Raw genomic sequence first — 17,581 nt, 5'->3', positions numbered from 1 at the left:
CCCATGATGACATTATGTGAACTAAAAATAAGTAGAATAAAAAAAATACAAAAAAAAAACTTGGATTTGGATATCTGACCTACTTATTTATACAGATTGTACGAACTTTGCCACCCTATTGTGGAAAGGACTAAAATTAAATATTATGATTATTGTTTGACTGATAAATCTATGTTATTAATTAAACCTTTCAAAATTCAAATAGCCTTGCTTGTTCTTGTTAATATTTTATAGTATTGTACTTTGTTATTCATTTCAAGGGCAGTTTGAAAGATGAAATAATTAATGTATGACTTTGTGTTAGGTAGTTAATTTGTTGCTTCTTGTTTTATTATCACTCAAACCATGATTTTCCCATTTTACTTAACAATAAACTATTCTTTCATTCGATTTGTTTTCGTTGTTTAATTATCATTCGCCAATGCTATATGCTCTATATATATATATATGGAGAGTGCTAGATAAACAATTACTATTTTGAATAACATGAACAATCATCAATTAAATAAAAACACACTACATTCTAATTTAATGCTACTAATTAAATTTAAGATTAATTTACTTTTTTAACTTTATTAATTTACATTGTTCACACATTATTCAAAAATGTTATTAGTTACCTATACTTTTTCTATATATAATTGATAGTCATAAAAATTGCTGGTCCCTCAACCTTTTTCTTATCATTATCACTTAAGATTTTTTTAACTCCAGTGAAATAAAATAGTTAGGTACTTTAATAAAAAGAATACTAAAACATATGTATAATATATTGCAACTGAGTTTAGAGTTTAATAATATATATTTCATATTTTACTTGAGCTCAATGCATGTCTCGTATTTAACTTTTATCCCCTCTTAGTTACTCCTTTCGGAATCTTTCCATTTGAAGGTGTAGGGGGGCGAGTTTCAACTTTCACATAATCCATAGTTATGCTGCTTCCTATTAGAGCAACTTAGTGAGTTAATGCCTTAAATTAAGTTTCATGACTGAGCCTGATTATAAAAGTTTTTCTATGTCGGTATAGACTATAAAAGTTTGTTTCCTCAGTATCTATATATAGTTTCATATTTCATATTTTGTATCAACAAAAAGTACATATTTTATATTATACTTATTTTCGTATTTTTCACTTTTTTGTGTAGTTCTCAATATAACATTCAAGTTCTAGTTTTCTGCTCGTACATTTAGTTGACAGTGATTATATATATCTCATGTAAGTATAGATATCTCACACATTATCAATAGTAGTTGTCCTTTTCATTAGATGTCGGTAGTTGTTAATGTTATTGATACAGTATTATTGTACACCAAGGCTCAGTTTGATTACTATCTTAGAAATAAATGTATAAACACCATTGCAGAAATATTTAATAGTATTGAAATACATTAAAACAAAACAGTAATACTAGATACACAATAACTCAACTTCCTTTATTTAGCATAACATATTCATAATATTTATAGTTATATACTTATTACATTTAAAATAATATAATTATTTTAATAATAATTAATAAATATTAAATACATAAATTAATTTTATAATTAAATTTAATCAAAGTCTTTTTTTATATATATCTTCTCTTTTTCTCTTTGTTCTTCTTCAACTAAATTTTTTTGTTATTTATCCTTAAACTACTGGATCAATTTGATTAAACATATTATCAAAATGAATTGATAATATTAATGTAACAAAACAAGTTCTATTGTTTTCCAAATATCATTGTTAAATTTAATGTGTTTCTAAGAAGAAACATGAACGTTTATGTTTTCACTTGAGTTTTGTTAGGTATACAATAATTTTTTTAAATAATATGAACAATGAATTCTAAAATTAACCTAATAAATAAAAAAATATTTTATTTTTAAATTACTTTCTAAACCTTAATATTAGAATAATCATCTGCACATATAGTGAATTGAATATCTAGTCATTGCATGAGTAAATCGAATCAAAAGAAATAACTATCCAATTAAAAATAATGAACATAATCATCTGCATACCTATTAAATTAAACATCTCACATATCTATTGCTCACGTTGTTTATTATTTTCGTTGTCTACATATACTTTTTCTTTCATTGTTTAAACTAAGAGAAAGTATAGGGAGCCAATAGCCTAAGCGTACAATGTGTACAATAGAAGTTTAGGAAGTATTAGAGATATAACCATTAGTGTTACAATGTCTTGTCATGTTACACTTTTGGGATGAGTGGGTTCATGACATGGTATTAGAGTTTTAGATCTAAAAGGTCAAGAGTTCGATTCTTGGTGAACCCTAAAATCAGTTTAAGCTTAGGCCATAGCAGTACCCTTACTCTAAACATGATATATAGATTATTTCTCAATTCTCTCATTGCTTTATAGATGCATATGTGGGGACATGGATCTCAATACAGAAAGGGACCAGATTCTCTAAAAGGAACACAACCAACAGCAATGCTAAGGCTTCCATGCTTCTGTTGTGCGCCAGGTTGCAAGCACAATATAGACCACCCAAGAGCGAGGCCTCTCAAGGACTTCAGAACCCTCCAAACGCATTACAAGCGAAAGCACGGCGTAAAACCCTACGCTTGCCGGAAATGTGGCAAGCCGTTCGCCGTGAAAGGCGATTGGCGGACGCATGAGAAGAACTGCGGCAGGATCTGGTATTGTTTGTGTGGGTCTGATTTCAAGCATAAGAGGTCCCTGAAGGATCATGTCAAAGCCTTTGGCCATGGACATGGTGCTTTTGGTATTGATTGCATGCAAGAGGAGGATGAAGCAGCTTCCGAAGTTGAACATGATGGTGATTGCTCCTTGTAGAACCAGGAATAATTAAACCCAAGTTTACATATCATATATTACGTAATATGTATAAATGATTGTAACAGACTATTGTATAATGATACCCTTCTTATTTACCTTGCTCAAATTAGCGCTTTTTTTCTTGGAATAAATTTTTGTTTTTATTCATGAAAATTGACAACAGCAAATTTTTTTGTAATCCAAAGAAATTAATTTTGTATCACGAAAGATAAATACATTATTATTATACATTTTTATTCATAAAAATTTAAAATACTGATAATTTTATTTATAAAAAAAATTAACATTTTAATATTTTTATTACACAAACATATTTTGTATTGGTACAAAATTAGTTTCTATCATCACAAATAACATTCTAAACTTTTATCAATGTAAACAATAAGTTATTCTTTGTTCTTACATCTTTATGATAGGGGTTACAATTGATTTGGAGAATAAATCCAAAATGAGAAAAAATATATGTAATAAAAACAGTAACCAAATTTAAAGAAAATAATGAACGTATATTAAGTATAAGAAGAAGAAAATAGAAGTATAAGGGCTAAGGATTTTCGATCACCTATACAATTAGGTGTTGGTTCAGTCAGTCACAGATAGAAAGTATATAGAGAAGAATGAAAGAAAATAACATAAAAAAGAATACTTACATTGTATAATACTTTGTTCTTTGTTCCTTCCTCATTATTTGTTGCTCTTCTCCCCTAATTAGTTAGGCTTCTTGCATTTGAGTGTCTCTCTCTGGCTTCTTTTTTTCTATCTGTATTATATTACATGTTTTAGTAAAAATAACCTTGTCTTTCAAAAATTTTAAATTGGTTATATTAGTCTCTTAAAATATTTTTTAATTAAATTTATTTTTTAAAAATTTTAAGCCGATTATATTAGTCTTTCTATTACTTATAGTTGATATGGCACATTAAATAATACAAATGTACCCACCTAATTTTAATTATTTATTAACATGATAAATTTATAGAATTAAATCAAATTAACTCTGAACTGAAGAATTTTAATGCCTCAAAATCTCTTTAATTTATAGTTGATTTGATCTAATTTTATAAATTTATCATGTTAGCAGTAGCCAATTAAAACTTTTAGATATATGTTGTGGTCAATGTAATCACTTAACATTCTACATCAGTAAATTTTGAAACTATCAATAATAAAAGTACTAATTTAACTAATTTAAAATTTTTAAAAAATAAATTTAATTAAAAAAATTCTTTCTAATACTAATTTATAATGAGTATTTTTTTTTTCTTACATTTTTTTCATATACAAATAAGGGTAGTGCATACTTATATATTTCAACAAATTTTTGTAAAGCCACTGTTACATATAAAAAGCAAATCACAAATCCTTCTACTAAGTGATAGAAAAGAAGGGTCATTAGTAAAATGCGAAAATGAATTTACGCATAAAAAAAAAAAAATCCGAAAACGAAGAAGAAGAAAACTTATTGAATGATTACATGTCATTTTATTGTTTGAAAAACTTATACCTCCATAGATAAATGAGAGAATACAATGGATTTAAGTATTTAACTGGCCATCAAAGTCCGAGTAATATGGATATATAAGTTTTGGGGTCAGAATGGATTATTATTTAGTAAATGCACAATAGCCACACGGCAAGATGGTTAATTGAGTTTGTTGGCCTGCAAAGCATATTGTGATTTAAACAATATTGTGATTATTATCATTCTAGCATGTCCAAAAAACACGTGTAGCCGAAGACGCATGTCCAAAGATAGAAACATAAAACCTTGTGTATATTTTCTGATGGGCTTAAGCATTCAAATATCTTCGAGCCCAAAAGGAACAAAAACAAAATAAATAAAATTCTGTCCAAAAAGCATCTATCCAGCACCATTAATGAGTATTGTGTAAACTAACTTGGGTTGGTCGAGTGGTCAGTTCACTCGTCCGATTAAGTAAGTGTTGGGAGTTCGAACCCCGCCTTGTGCATGCAGCAACTCATTGGTCAGCGGCAGACCCTTAAATGGAGCTCAGATCCGCGACGGATTAGTCCTTAATATGTCGGGTTGGGGTTAAAATAATATAGTGTAGGACTATGCTATCAATATCACTCAAGATAGGACTCAAATGTCACTATTTGAGGACATGTTTTTATTATTTTTTGTTGCCTCAATAATTGAAGTTGCAAGTATGTAGTGCATTCTTTGAGTCTTGATGATTCTTCCATGTCATTCCTCTTCTGATTTAGATCGCCAGATGCCAGAGCATCATCATCTAAATTACCAACACCAACCAATTCTTTTCCGCAAATTATTCAATATTTTTAGTATTCTGACGATGATGATGTTGTGGGTAATAAGTAGTCAATGTTGCGAAGTAATTTTAATTAATATAGCAACGAATCACTCACCATATATTGAAAATAGATTATGAATAGTTGTAATAATGTTCGTATAAAAATAACGTGGCGTGTTAGTACAATTCCACTATTATAATTTATGTTTAATAATCCTCTACCCTTATTAGCTTTTGTGTGCTGCCTTGTCCCTTAATAAAGTTTCCAATATAGTTAAATCATATGTTTTCCTCATAATTCATAATTGCTAATAATCATTTAGGTTGTTTCCCATGGAAAATAGTAAGGATATTATTAGGAGTATATGAGTAAGCATCATTAGCCAGGAGACATGAATGCTAATTAACAGTATTAAATGTTGGGCATAAAAAAACAGTATTAAATGTCCCATACAGGAAGAAAATCTACATGATCCAAATTAATTAAAGAGTTTAACTATATATATGTTAAGATTATAGTTGTCAGAATCGTCAGACTATTGATTTATTTATTAGTTTATTAATTCAATTAATAAATTACTAATTGAATCGATAAAACTGATATTACATAAATAAAAAATATAAAATAATTAAAAATTTAAAATTAAAATTTAAAATATATATTATTAATATTTTAAAAATAATTAAATTTTAACAAATTATAATCAACAAATTATAATTTAGTTATTATTAAATAAGTATATAAAATTTTAATATCATCTTGTATATGTAATAATTTATTGACTAACAACAAACTTTTAAATAAAGATCTGATTCGCATTGAAATAATTTTTAATATGTCGAATTAGAGAATATCACAGAAAAAGAAAAACCTTAAACACCGAATATAGTCATTCAATCTAAACATGGCAGAACAATGAAGCTCACTCATTCAAATAACATGATGTCCTAACAATTTTTTTATAAAAAGTTGATTTTAATTAAAATTGAATTAGTACTAATGTAGTTTATGTTTCGTAATTTTTTATATAAAAATTTGTTATAGTAAACTAAATGTTGTTTAGATTATGTTATTCAAAAGCACTTTTAAATAAAAATTATTGAAAAGAATATATATTTAAATAATTATTTTATTTTAGATATTTAAATAAATTTTAATATTTTTTTTAATATTTTCAGTATTTTTTACTACTCAAATAGAATTAATAAAATCATAATAAAAAAATTTTTTGTTTATTTATTACATGAAAAACATCTTTTTTTAAGAAAAAAATCTTTTGAAAAAAGATATAAATTACAACTTTTTAAAAAAAATATTTTTTTATTTTTACTATTAGAAATTTGACAAACATGCTAAAAAATAAAAAAAAATCTTTTTTATTAAAAAATAATTTTTTTTATCAAAATAATAACACCCAAACAAACACTTAAAAAAAATAGCTAAACCGAAGCATTTAAGAAAAACTAAACATACCATACAGGAAATCCTAAACCAAACACACCCTAAATAATTATGCTTATGCTTATATACATTCACACTAGTTCTTGGTAAATCAACCGTTAGGGTATTCATGACACTCTAGTAGGAGCAGATATCTAGCCAAGTAGGATCATAAATGGGGCACCTGCTATGGTTTCTCTCACCGGAGAGATATTGAACTGCTTGCTTTATTTTACTTGTACCATCTTCTCATTTCATGCCTTCATGGTACCCAAAATAAACTCCATTATTCATGTCTTCTCATCACCATTAATGCCAGAACAACATTATGTTGCATTCCCGTTTCTTCAAGGCTATACTCAAAACTAATCTTCAAAGGATTGTAAGCATATTTATGTTTTATTTGCATTAGAGCTATACATTTTGCTATTGATTTTATGATCATATATCATATATAATAGTTAACAAGAGAGTTTTTATTTGGAAGGTAATTTATTCATCTATTCATTATTATTATTATCATCAACAGGCGAGAGCATTCCAGATGTAATAGCCATATTCAGAACAAAAATAAAAAACTAAAAGCAGGATCGGAATTTATTTATTTTTATACATAGATGAAAATTATAGTTTAGGCTATTTTCTTTGTTTGTTTTTTTATTTCTGGTTAAGGTGTGAGAACTTTTGGCACACTAACTAAAAGATTTTCACACAGAAAATACCCAATAAGTTTTCAAGGAGACATGGAAGCGCTCTTTCAAATCCAGTGTTTCTTAAGCCTCCAGATGGCACTCTATGGAAAGTGTATTGGACAAAAAAGAATAGTGATGAAGTTTGGTTTGTAAAAGGATGGAAGGAATTTACCAAAAACTACTCTCTTAATGAAGGATATTTAGTTGTGTTTAAATATGAAGAAACTTCTCAGTTCGATGTAATCATACTTGAGACAAATGATCTAGAAATAGATTATTCCAAATATGAGACTGTGAATAGAAATGGCAAATGTGACCAGAGAGATGAGAAAACAGTTGGAATCTTAAAGGAAATCCCTGTAAAAAATAATGACGCTGGAAAAAGATTGACATTGTTTTCTCCTCAGCCTCATATGAAAGTCAGAGGTATTGCTTTTTATTGTCTTTTTCATCTTTTAATAATTGCTATATCTTGCTGATGAGATCTTCGTCTATTAAGGTTTCCATTCCTTGCATGTTGGTGGTAGTGTATTATTTCACCGAGGCATCTGTATTTTTAACGGAAATGGATCTTTTCAATTTTTTTTAATAATTGAGGGAGTAAAGTATGATCTCTCACCAATAATTGTTATAAGTAGAATCGAGAGAAAACATGAGAGAGAGTATATTGAAAGGTTATAAATCACATTTTACTCCCTCAATTTTTTTTAATAACTGAAAGGATCCATTCTCATTTTTAACTATGCTACTGTATACCAAAAATCAGTCATTAAATTAATTATTCGTATAAAATATATGTTAAGTCACAAAACATATATTTAAAATTGAACTAAACAATACATGATGACTAATTTGGTAGCTAACTTTTAGTACATATAACATTTTTGTTATACTTTTCGTTTGATTATATATTTATATTCATCTTTCCTATTTGTATAGGGTTAAACATGTTCTTTTTATGTTGGGGTAAAAGTAGTCATTTTTATATGTGCCAAAAATTTTAAAAATTGTGATTCATGATTTTGGTCTAAAAATGTTCAAAATTAAGTGATTTTGGTTTCTACCATAACTGATAACCCTATATACATCTATAGTTCAAAGCATAAGTACCTATCTCCAAATACACACCATTTACTTTTGGAATTTTTGGACCTAAAAAGCTACAATTCCGTATTTGTATATTGATCAACATAAATAAAATTGTGCTTCCCTTTACAAAAGCCTTAGATATTAGTGATAGTAGTATAGCAATAAGTATGATAATCAGCTTTACATTTTGAATATCATGATTCATGAGGGATTAAACTTCTCAGATTATGACCGAAAATTCATTCAACTGGATTAACTGCTTGAGACTTGTTTCTTCTGCATTCTAACAGGTGAGAGCTCTACTCGAAGAAGAACATCATCTTTGAATTGGCCAAAGGAACTTAAAGCTCAGGAAATAGCTCAGAAATTCATCTCCTATAACCCTTTCTTCACACTGTTCATAAAGCCAAATTACCTCACAGAATACCAAGTGGTACCATTAAATAAAAAAAGCCTCAGCATTATTCTTGAAACATTCTTGAAGTCCCTAATTTCTGTTCTGATATGTTGCAGAATGTACCGACTTTGAAAGGTTACATTGAGGACAAGGTGAAGGACGTGGCGCTTAAGGTTGGGGAAAGACAATGGCAAGTAAAGTTGCTCCCTTGTCGCAGCTCGGCTCGCCGCCTCTCAGGTGGTTGGTCCTTGTTTGTCCATGAGAATGGGTTGCAAGCTGAAGATGTTTGTGTCTTTGAACTGATTAACATGGAAGATTCAGTTTTTAAGGTTCATGTTTTCAAAAGGTAGAGAAAGTTTATCCACTTGGATTCTGTTGCTTTCTTTTTTGTGAAAAGCTGAAGAGATGTCACTTGGATTGCATCTGATTCCCTTATAGATGAATTGGACCTTTTGTAGTTAATTTTGGAATATATGAAGTAAGAATCTATGGTCCATGATTAGCTTAAAACCATGCATAATTTTGTTTACCAAATTTTGTGAATGATTTTAATTTGTAAAGTTTAGGGGAATGGCAATGCATGTGATAATTGATACATCATAAATGTGACATGTCTTTGTTTGAATTCTGTCCAAGAGAGAACTAGAGAAACAGAGAAACAGACAATATATGCTGTTCTTACATTTAGGGAAGTATAAAAAATACAACAAAAAATCTATATCTGGGAAAAAACAAGTATTTTTGTTCTAGTTTCTACAACCAAAGGAATTTTGTTTTAAGTATCCATTGTAGACTTGAATATTATGGAGTGTCTAAAGTCTCACATTCAGTAATATAAAATGCTTGATGTTATATTTAAAAGGAGTGATTCTTCTCTTTTAATAGCTAATTTTTAAGGTGTGATATCCCATTTTGCGAGCCGAATATGTGTAATGGCCCAAAGTCACCGACATAACCAATTTTTTGTGATATAAAGTAAAAAGTCCAATCTTATCGAACGTTAGGTGGTATCAACTTTCATATACTTGAAAATCAACTATACAAGAACCAAGCGTGAAGAAAGGAATACTAATTCAGAGATCGGCAATGAACAAAAATGAGAGGGAGGCAACTCTTCCTTTTGACTAAAAGGATGCAATAGGGAACATTAGTGAAACCCAAAAGAAGTTTATACTAGTTTGCACAAGCTCAATCAAGGCAGAATCAAATTATAATAAGCCCACATTTGATCTTTGATCATGTATTAGAGTTGCTTGAGGTATTCTAAAACTTAGAATAATTAAGACTCGCCCAGAGAACGGATTTAAAAAATATTTATTTAATAATTTATATTTAATTTTATATAATTATTCAATAAAAATATAATATAAATTGAATTTTAAGGTATTGGTTTTAGGAATTTGAATTCATTTATTAAAAAAAACATAATTTTTTTATATTAGAATTATATAAATTTACATTTTTATTATTTTCAAATAATTAAAGAAAAAAGTTAGAAAAATAAATTCGAATGAAAATATTAAAAATATAATATAAAATTATAAATTAATTTTATAGTCATGAACTCATGATATATTTAAATGTATCTGATGAGATGTTGTGTTAAATTTGAATTTATTTGTAGCAGTTTTTAATAATTTGTAAGAGAAATTAAAAAATAAAATAATAATAATAAGAGTTGTATGTAACATAATTTGTAAATAGACCAAATAGTATATTGATAAGAGTTTTATACAATATATATAAATAAGTCAAATAACGTGGCATTTGAATATTTGTAATTAAAATTTTTTATAATTATAATTATCATGAACACTTTGTTTGTATATTTTTATTGTATTTAATTAATAATTAATGTTTCAATTGATTAATAATAGGTAAGAGTTTTTTTAAATTTTTTCTTAAAAATAATTGATTAAATCTCATATGTTGTCATGCATTTAGAAGTGTTAATGTGGCATCATTAAAAAAAAATAAGATGGCCAAAATTCATTGTATAAAAGAGTGCTATCAATTTTTATATAGAAATATTCTCCACATACAAGTTTGTACAAATCTCTTTAAACTAATTCACCTCACATTCCACTATCTAACCAACTTTTCAATCAACGTGCACATATATAATTGCCTTTTTCAAAAGGATTTCGTTTCCTTTTTCGAATTTTCTCAGCGTTTTCGATTTACGTTCTCTTTTATTTCTGTGTTTCTCTGCGTTCTCTTTTTTTGTTTTTCACAATTTCCTTTGTTCTTTACGTTTTTGAAATCAAGCTCTAAAATCAGTTTTGAACAATTATCTCGCTGTTAAAGATAATGAATGATTCAAGTTCAGATTGTCAATTGAACTAGAGTGAAATGAATTATTGTTTTGAATCAAATCAAGTAGTTGAAGTGTGGTTCGATTCTAGTTAATATTTTTATTAGTAGTTTACGATTCGGTAGGTGAAAATTGTTGTTCATCATTGATGGTTTGAATTGAATGTAATGTAGGAGTTCTACATAAAAGAAAATATTTTTGTGTATTTGTAGTAAATTTCGGTGTAAAACTAAGACATTTATGCGTATTATTTAAGAATTTTTGGTAGATTTGTACTCTGTATAATTCAAAACTCTTCCTCTTCCTCCTCCCATATCTTCTATTGTTTCTTCTTTTTTTTTTCATCATCATCACTATCTTCTTCTTTTTCTTATTCATCTTTTCCTTCTTGTTTTACCTTCTGAAGTTTATTCTTGTTTTATTCTCTTAACAAGAATAAAAAACAAAAAATTAAACAAAGAAAAAAAATACATAATGCTGCAAAATTACTTGAAAGATGATGAATGTACATTCATTCAACTAAAAGAAAGAAAGAAATAAGAAAAAAAAAGAAGAAAAATGCAGCATTAAAGAAAATATTTTTATGTATTGCAGAAAATTTCGGTGTAAAACTAAGACATTTATGTGTATTGTTTAAGAATTTTCGGTGGATTTGTACTAATAAATTATGCATAATTCAAAACTTATCCTCTTCTTCTTCCTCATCTTCTGCTGCTTCTTATTTTTTTTCATCATCATCACCATCTTTTTTTTCTTATTCATCTTTCCTTTCTTGTTTTACCTTCTCAAGTTTCTTCTTGTTTTACTCTTTTAATAAGAATAAAAAATAAAAAATTCAAACAAAGAAGAAAAAAAACACATAATAATACAAAATTACTTGGAAGAAGATGAGCTTATATTCATTCAACAACAACAACAACAACAAAGTCTTATCCCACTAGGTGGGGTCGGCTACATGAATCAAACGATGCCATTGTGCTCTGTCATGTATCATGTCTACAGAGAGACTGTTTACATGTAGATCTCGTTTGACTACCTCATGGATGGTCTTCTTAGGTTTTCCTCTGCCTTTTACTCCTTGTCCATCTTCTATCTCATCCACCCTCCTGACCGGGTGTTTTGTCGGTCTTCTTCTCAAATGTCCAAACCACTTGAGACGCGATTCAACTATCTTTTCCACAATGGGTGCTACTCCAACTCTCTCCCTTATATCTTCGTTCCTTATTTTATCCAATCGCGTATGACCACTCATCCATCTCAACATCTTAATCTCTGCCACACTCAGTTTATGTTCGTGCTCTCCTTTAACCGCCCAACACTCCTTACCATAAAGTATAGCCGGTCTTATAGCAGTGCGATAGAATTTACCTTTAAGTTTTAAAGGCACTTTCTTGTCGCATATAAAACCAGATGCACTCCACCATTTTGACCAACTTGCTTGGATCCTATGATTTACATCCTGTTCAATCTCTCCATTATTGTGTATGATGCATCCCAGATACTTAAAATTTTTAATTTTTGGTAGGATGTTTTCTCCAATATTCACCTCTATATTAGGGTTTTCCCTTCTCAAACTAAACTTACATTTCATATATTCCGTCTAGCTACAGCTTATGCGCAAACCATACACTTCTAGAGCTTCTCTCCATAAATTCAACTTACATTCATTCAACTAAAAGAAAGAAAGAAATAAGGTAAAAAAGAAGAAGAAAAAAATGCAGTATTAGAGAAAATATTTGTATATATTTGCATCAAATTTCGATGTAAAACTAAGATATTTATGTGTATTGTTTAAGAATTTTTGATGGATTTGTACTGATAAATTTTACATAATTTAAAAACTCTTCGTCTTCCTCCTCATCATCTTTTGCTACTTCTTCTTCTATTTTTCATCATCATCACCATCTTCTTCTTTTCTTTTTCTTATTCATCTTTTTTTTCTTGTTTTACCTTCTCGAGTTTCTTTTTGTTTTTACTCTCTTAAGAGAAATAAAAACAAAAAAATCAAACAAAGAAAAAGAAGAAACACATAATGTTACAAAATTATTTCGAAGAGGATGAACTTACATTCATTCAACTAAAAGAAAGAAAGAAATAAGGAAAAAAAGAAGAAAAAAATTGTAGCATTAGAGAAAATATTTTTGTGTATTTGCAGCAAGTTTCGGTATAAAAACTAAGTCATTTATGTGTATTGTTTAAGAATTTTCGGTGGATTTATATTGATAAATTTTGCGTAATTCAAAACTCTTCATTCCCCTCTTCCATATCTTCTGCTTCTTTTTCTTCATCTTATTTCATTTTCTCATAATTTTTTTCGAATTCAGTTTTAAAACTTCCCTCACTTTTCGCGATGATTTTGAGAGATTTTTATCGTTGTTTGAATTTTGAGCGTTACAATTTTAATTGAGGAAAAAGAACCGTTTGCACTATTCAAGAGTTGGGGAAGAGTATATTTACACGTAATCTAAACAGAGTGTCGTTTCTATTAAGTTTTGGCCAACTTATATGAATTTGTATGCTAAAAAAATTTATATGTGTAGTAGATTTGTTTTATATATTATAAATAGATAGATAGATTTAGGTTGAAGATTCTCTCACGAAACTTATATTCTATCCAATAATCAGTGATAAATGAATTTGGGTAGAAAACTACATACGACTCGAGTAGTATAGAAAAATTCAAGGCAGCAATTTATCAAATAACTACTTTTTTATTTATCAAAAGAAAAAGTATAGAAAACTAATTTTAGTTAGTCAATATTAGTCAACTTTAAGATTTAGATTTATAATTTAAAATCTAGGATTAAAAATTTAAAATTTAAGATAAGTAAATAATTAAAAAAAAGCTAGCTGAAAAAAATTTTGCTCTCTAGAATCACTCTTACCAAAAAGTCGAAAGTGAGATTTATTTTGAATGCTCGTTCGGGAACTGGAAATAAAATTGTTCAAGAACACATCTAAAAGCATTTGGAAACTTCCCCTGCTCAGCAACCAAAATAAGCATAAATTTAATTTTAACTACCAACCAGCAAGGCTGCAACGATAACCAGATTCTATTCCCCATAATGACATACCAAAAGATTATGGCAACCCGTTCCTGAAACTCACAGTTTCCATGTAAAGGCAATTATATCAAAATTGCATGCGATCACAGGACACCATCCTCTTCAACATAAAACACAGCGAGCCATGAAACACTTCACAAGGTTTCATATCAAATTATATAACCAAATTGCTAATAGGACCCTACTGTCTTAAAAGACTCATGAACATGCCTCAGCATGTCCTTGTCTCTATTCCAATCAGGAGTAGGAGCATTGACAAAATGAGCATATAGCTTGTTCTTAGCACAAGTTACGGAGATCAAGCTATGAGTACCAACCCCATCAATCTCGTAAACATAATACAATTGTCCCTGATCATCTTTCACTTCCTCAGAGGTCAAGCTCTCCGCGTTCGCGATGAGGTCCTGCAAATCAACATCCGAGAGAGCCAAGTTGTTTAACACTGCGTCCTTTGGGGCAAGCTGGCGAAACCCGCTGAGGAAAGTTAGATACTCCTTCTCCGATTTCTTCTTTGGGTTGTAGAACTCACTGTCTGTTCCGTTGGTGCCTGATGATAGGGGGAAAAAAATAACAATTAGAAATTTGCTAGAGTTGTGTATTCAGTGTCATTAGTTTGTTATAGCAAGGGAAATTTCTAAGTAATTTATACTACATTACTTTATACAATCCTAAGAACTTGAATCCTAAGAATTCATGCTATTATATATAATCGTTTGAGACTAATGAATCATAGAAATAGAAAGATTTTAGCAAGTGGATTAAATGTTCTAAGTGATCTTTACTATTACAGCAAATTGATAAGTACTTTGCGGTATACAATTGTCGTCGGATAGAACCAACCACTTGTGTTAAAGCTCTAAGCTTAGACATAGTTGTGTACTTAATTTAGCAAGTGCAGTCCTCACCAGCTGAGCTACGTGCTCAGAATTTGTCAAAATTTTGTATTTAAATTGATAATAAAAAGTTGATAGTTAAGTAAACAAACTTATATGGATGAAATAAAGTACCTAACCATAAAAAATTATAATATTGACAAATCTGATCATAAAAGAATTAAAATTTATAATTACGAAAGATTGTCTTTGTTAGACAAATCTAACTAATTGTTAATAATATATGTGAGATCATTCACTAATAGCATTGCTACATAGTTAACGATCAAAAGCAATGTTTCATAATTACAAATTAGTTTTAATTTTTAATGGTTAAATTTGTTAGCGTTATAATCTTTTATAGTTAGTTTTAGTATTCTAATCTTTAAGTATCTAGTATCTATTATATATTACCTATTACATATATAAAGGGATTCTTCTTTCTTTGCTATCCAATTTTTGTTTCTAAAATATCCTTTTTCTCTCTTAAAGAAAATACAATAAATATTTTATTTTAAATTCATAATACCTGGATTCTAAAATCATTGATCAAGAGACAAAAATACAATGACCTCTTATACACATTAATCAGTCCATAGTGAGTATAATGGATAACACAAAGCCAAGTAGTTAATTTTAGTCAGCTAAAGATTCATCTAATCCTTTGAGGTTAATGAAGAATCATACAACATTCATAGAGAAATTTTTAGATCCAGAAGATATTCATATTTGTGCAAAGAAGAAGATATATCATAATGTATTGTAGCATATATGTAATTAAAAAGGAAAGAGACTTAAATCTGTATCTGCCTCTATTTATTAAGATCTCTTGTAATCTAATTTTGTGATTTCTATTGGCGTGTTTAACATAGAGAATATTAATTTATTTTTTTAATAGACTTAGAATTACTGTTTTATATACAATCTGTAAGCCTATTTCTATGAATGAAAATTTTTTTCTATAGAAAAGAAAATCATAGAATACAATAAAGTTTTATCTAAATAGTTCACAATAATTGTTTGAAACTAACGAATAACAGAAGAAAAATATAGTATTTGTATCTTTCTTTTCAAGTAATAAGTAAAATTATACAAATTGTGCATATTTTTCAATCAGTACCTTTCTCAACTTTAGAGACCAAACGCTCCTTCCATCCATCAGGGACGTCGTACACATACTCAGCAGAGTCCTTTTTACTAGAGTTGCCACCGTATCCGCCGTAGTTTGCGGCGCTGGCAGCGGTGCCGTAGTAGACACGGTACGAAGGCTCTGAGGATGCAATGGAAGGTGCAGGTGCGGCGGTTAGAATGGTGGCTATGGCTGCAGCGGCAGTCAGCTTTGTTAATGTTTGCTTGGACGATGGAAGTAGTGGGGAGAGAAGTTGTTGAGATGGTTTTGGTGTGGTGGTGGTGGTAGTGGTTGTTGTGGTGGAAGAGGAGGAGAAGGAGAGAATGGAAGACGGTGATGAAAACATGGTAGGGGAGGCCATGGCGGTTTTTTTGTGGGGATAGAAGCAATGTATGGTGCAGGAAAACGTTACTGTTTGATGTTTATGTCCGATATGTTATCTTGTGTGATTCTGCGTGCTTTTGAGCAGATTTTTTTCTTATCCAGAAGTTACAGAAATCACACGATTCAGCTGATGTCGATTCTCACCGTGTACCTTCTTTTTAGCAATTTATTTAGATAAAACAATTGGAGTAACTATTTAGATAGATACAATTATATTACATTTGTATCCTATTAATTTTAAAAAGGTAATGATAATATAAACTATGTAATTTTTGTAAAATAATTAATTAGATAGAGAGTACATAAATAGTATAAAGAGTACACAGAAAATCGTCCAAAAAAAATACACAGAAAAAGTAGAAAAGATAACAGTGAGAAGAAGACTAACATTTCATAACAAAAAGTCTAAAATTATTTATAAGTTAAATAAAGTTATAGGTAAAAGTCTAACACATAAATTAACAAAAACAATTAATTCAATTCTAATCAAAATTTAATAAATAAATCACTAAATTTTTAATTATTTATAAATTAAATAATTGAAAGATAAAATTCTAATACATTAATTAACGAAAATATTGATTCGACACTAATCAAATTTTAACATATAAATCACCACACTATAAATTATTTATAAATTAAATAAGTTATTGATAAAAGCCTATCATATAATTTAATAAAAAATTAATTCGATACTAATCAACTTTTAACATGTAAATAAATTAATGCCTACATTTTTTGTAAATTAAATAGTTCAAAGAAAAAAATTACTGATTCCGTGTACATGTGCTTGTTCATAAGGTTTTACGATTTATGCTAATACTTGTTTGTTTACAAATTATGATAAAAGTTTTACGGTTATATGTATTTATAAAAAATGGTAAGAATTATACGGAATATATAGAATTCTAATAGAACACATACATAATCAGTTTTGCATTGTTATAATTACGTAAATATAAACTTTAATTATTTTATTTAAGTAAATTATTTTTTTAAATTTTTTTGAAAGCATTTAGGTACACATATAGGCTATTTTTTATATATTGATTAAATATGTATATTTTTTGTGACGATTAAATATGTGTATAGTTGATTATTGTTGAAAG

At 28.4% G+C, this 17,581-nt stretch overlaps 3 protein-coding genes across 3 annotated transcripts in view; 2 read left to right on the top strand and 1 right to left on the bottom strand.

The window, feature by feature from the left end:
* LOC107462648 (zinc finger protein WIP2) overlaps positions 1-2,904 on the top strand; it is a 4,736-nt gene extending 1,832 nt beyond the window's left edge. The window contains exon 2 of the mRNA XM_016081273.2: positions 2,373-2,904. Coding sequence (XP_015936759.1) covers positions 2,373-2,810 — 438 coding nt within the window. The 3' untranslated portion in view covers positions 2,811-2,904. The remainder of the gene's footprint in view (positions 1-2,372) is intronic.
* Positions 2,905-6,662: 3,758 nt separating this feature from the next.
* LOC107462649 (B3 domain-containing transcription factor VRN1-like) lies at positions 6,663-9,217 on the top strand. Its single transcript, XM_016081274.3, has 4 exons — positions 6,663-6,912; positions 7,246-7,648; positions 8,602-8,744; positions 8,825-9,217. Exons 1-4 carry the CDS (start codon positions 6,859-6,861, stop codon positions 9,056-9,058), a joined length of 834 nt encoding a protein of 277 aa, XP_015936760.1. The 5' UTR covers positions 6,663-6,858; the 3' UTR covers positions 9,059-9,217.
* A 4,802-nt stretch (positions 9,218-14,019) lies between these two features.
* On the bottom strand, positions 14,020-16,531 carry LOC107462682 (thylakoid lumenal 19 kDa protein, chloroplastic). Its single transcript, XM_016081310.3, has 2 exons — positions 16,080-16,531; positions 14,020-14,634 (listed from the first exon to the last, which is right to left on the bottom strand). The coding sequence occupies exons 1-2, from the start codon at positions 16,447-16,449 to the stop codon at positions 14,258-14,260; spliced, it is 747 nt and encodes a 248-aa protein (XP_015936796.1). The 5' UTR covers positions 16,450-16,531; the 3' UTR covers positions 14,020-14,257.
* Between the last annotated feature and the right edge of the window lie 1,050 nt (positions 16,532-17,581).

This window comes from Arachis duranensis, chromosome 8 (assembly GCF_000817695.3).
Source record: "Arachis duranensis cultivar V14167 chromosome 8, aradu.V14167.gnm2.J7QH, whole genome shotgun sequence".
Taxonomy (NCBI): Eukaryota; Viridiplantae; Streptophyta; class Magnoliopsida; order Fabales; family Fabaceae; genus Arachis; species Arachis duranensis.
This window is presented reverse-complemented; position numbering and strand designations above follow the sequence as displayed.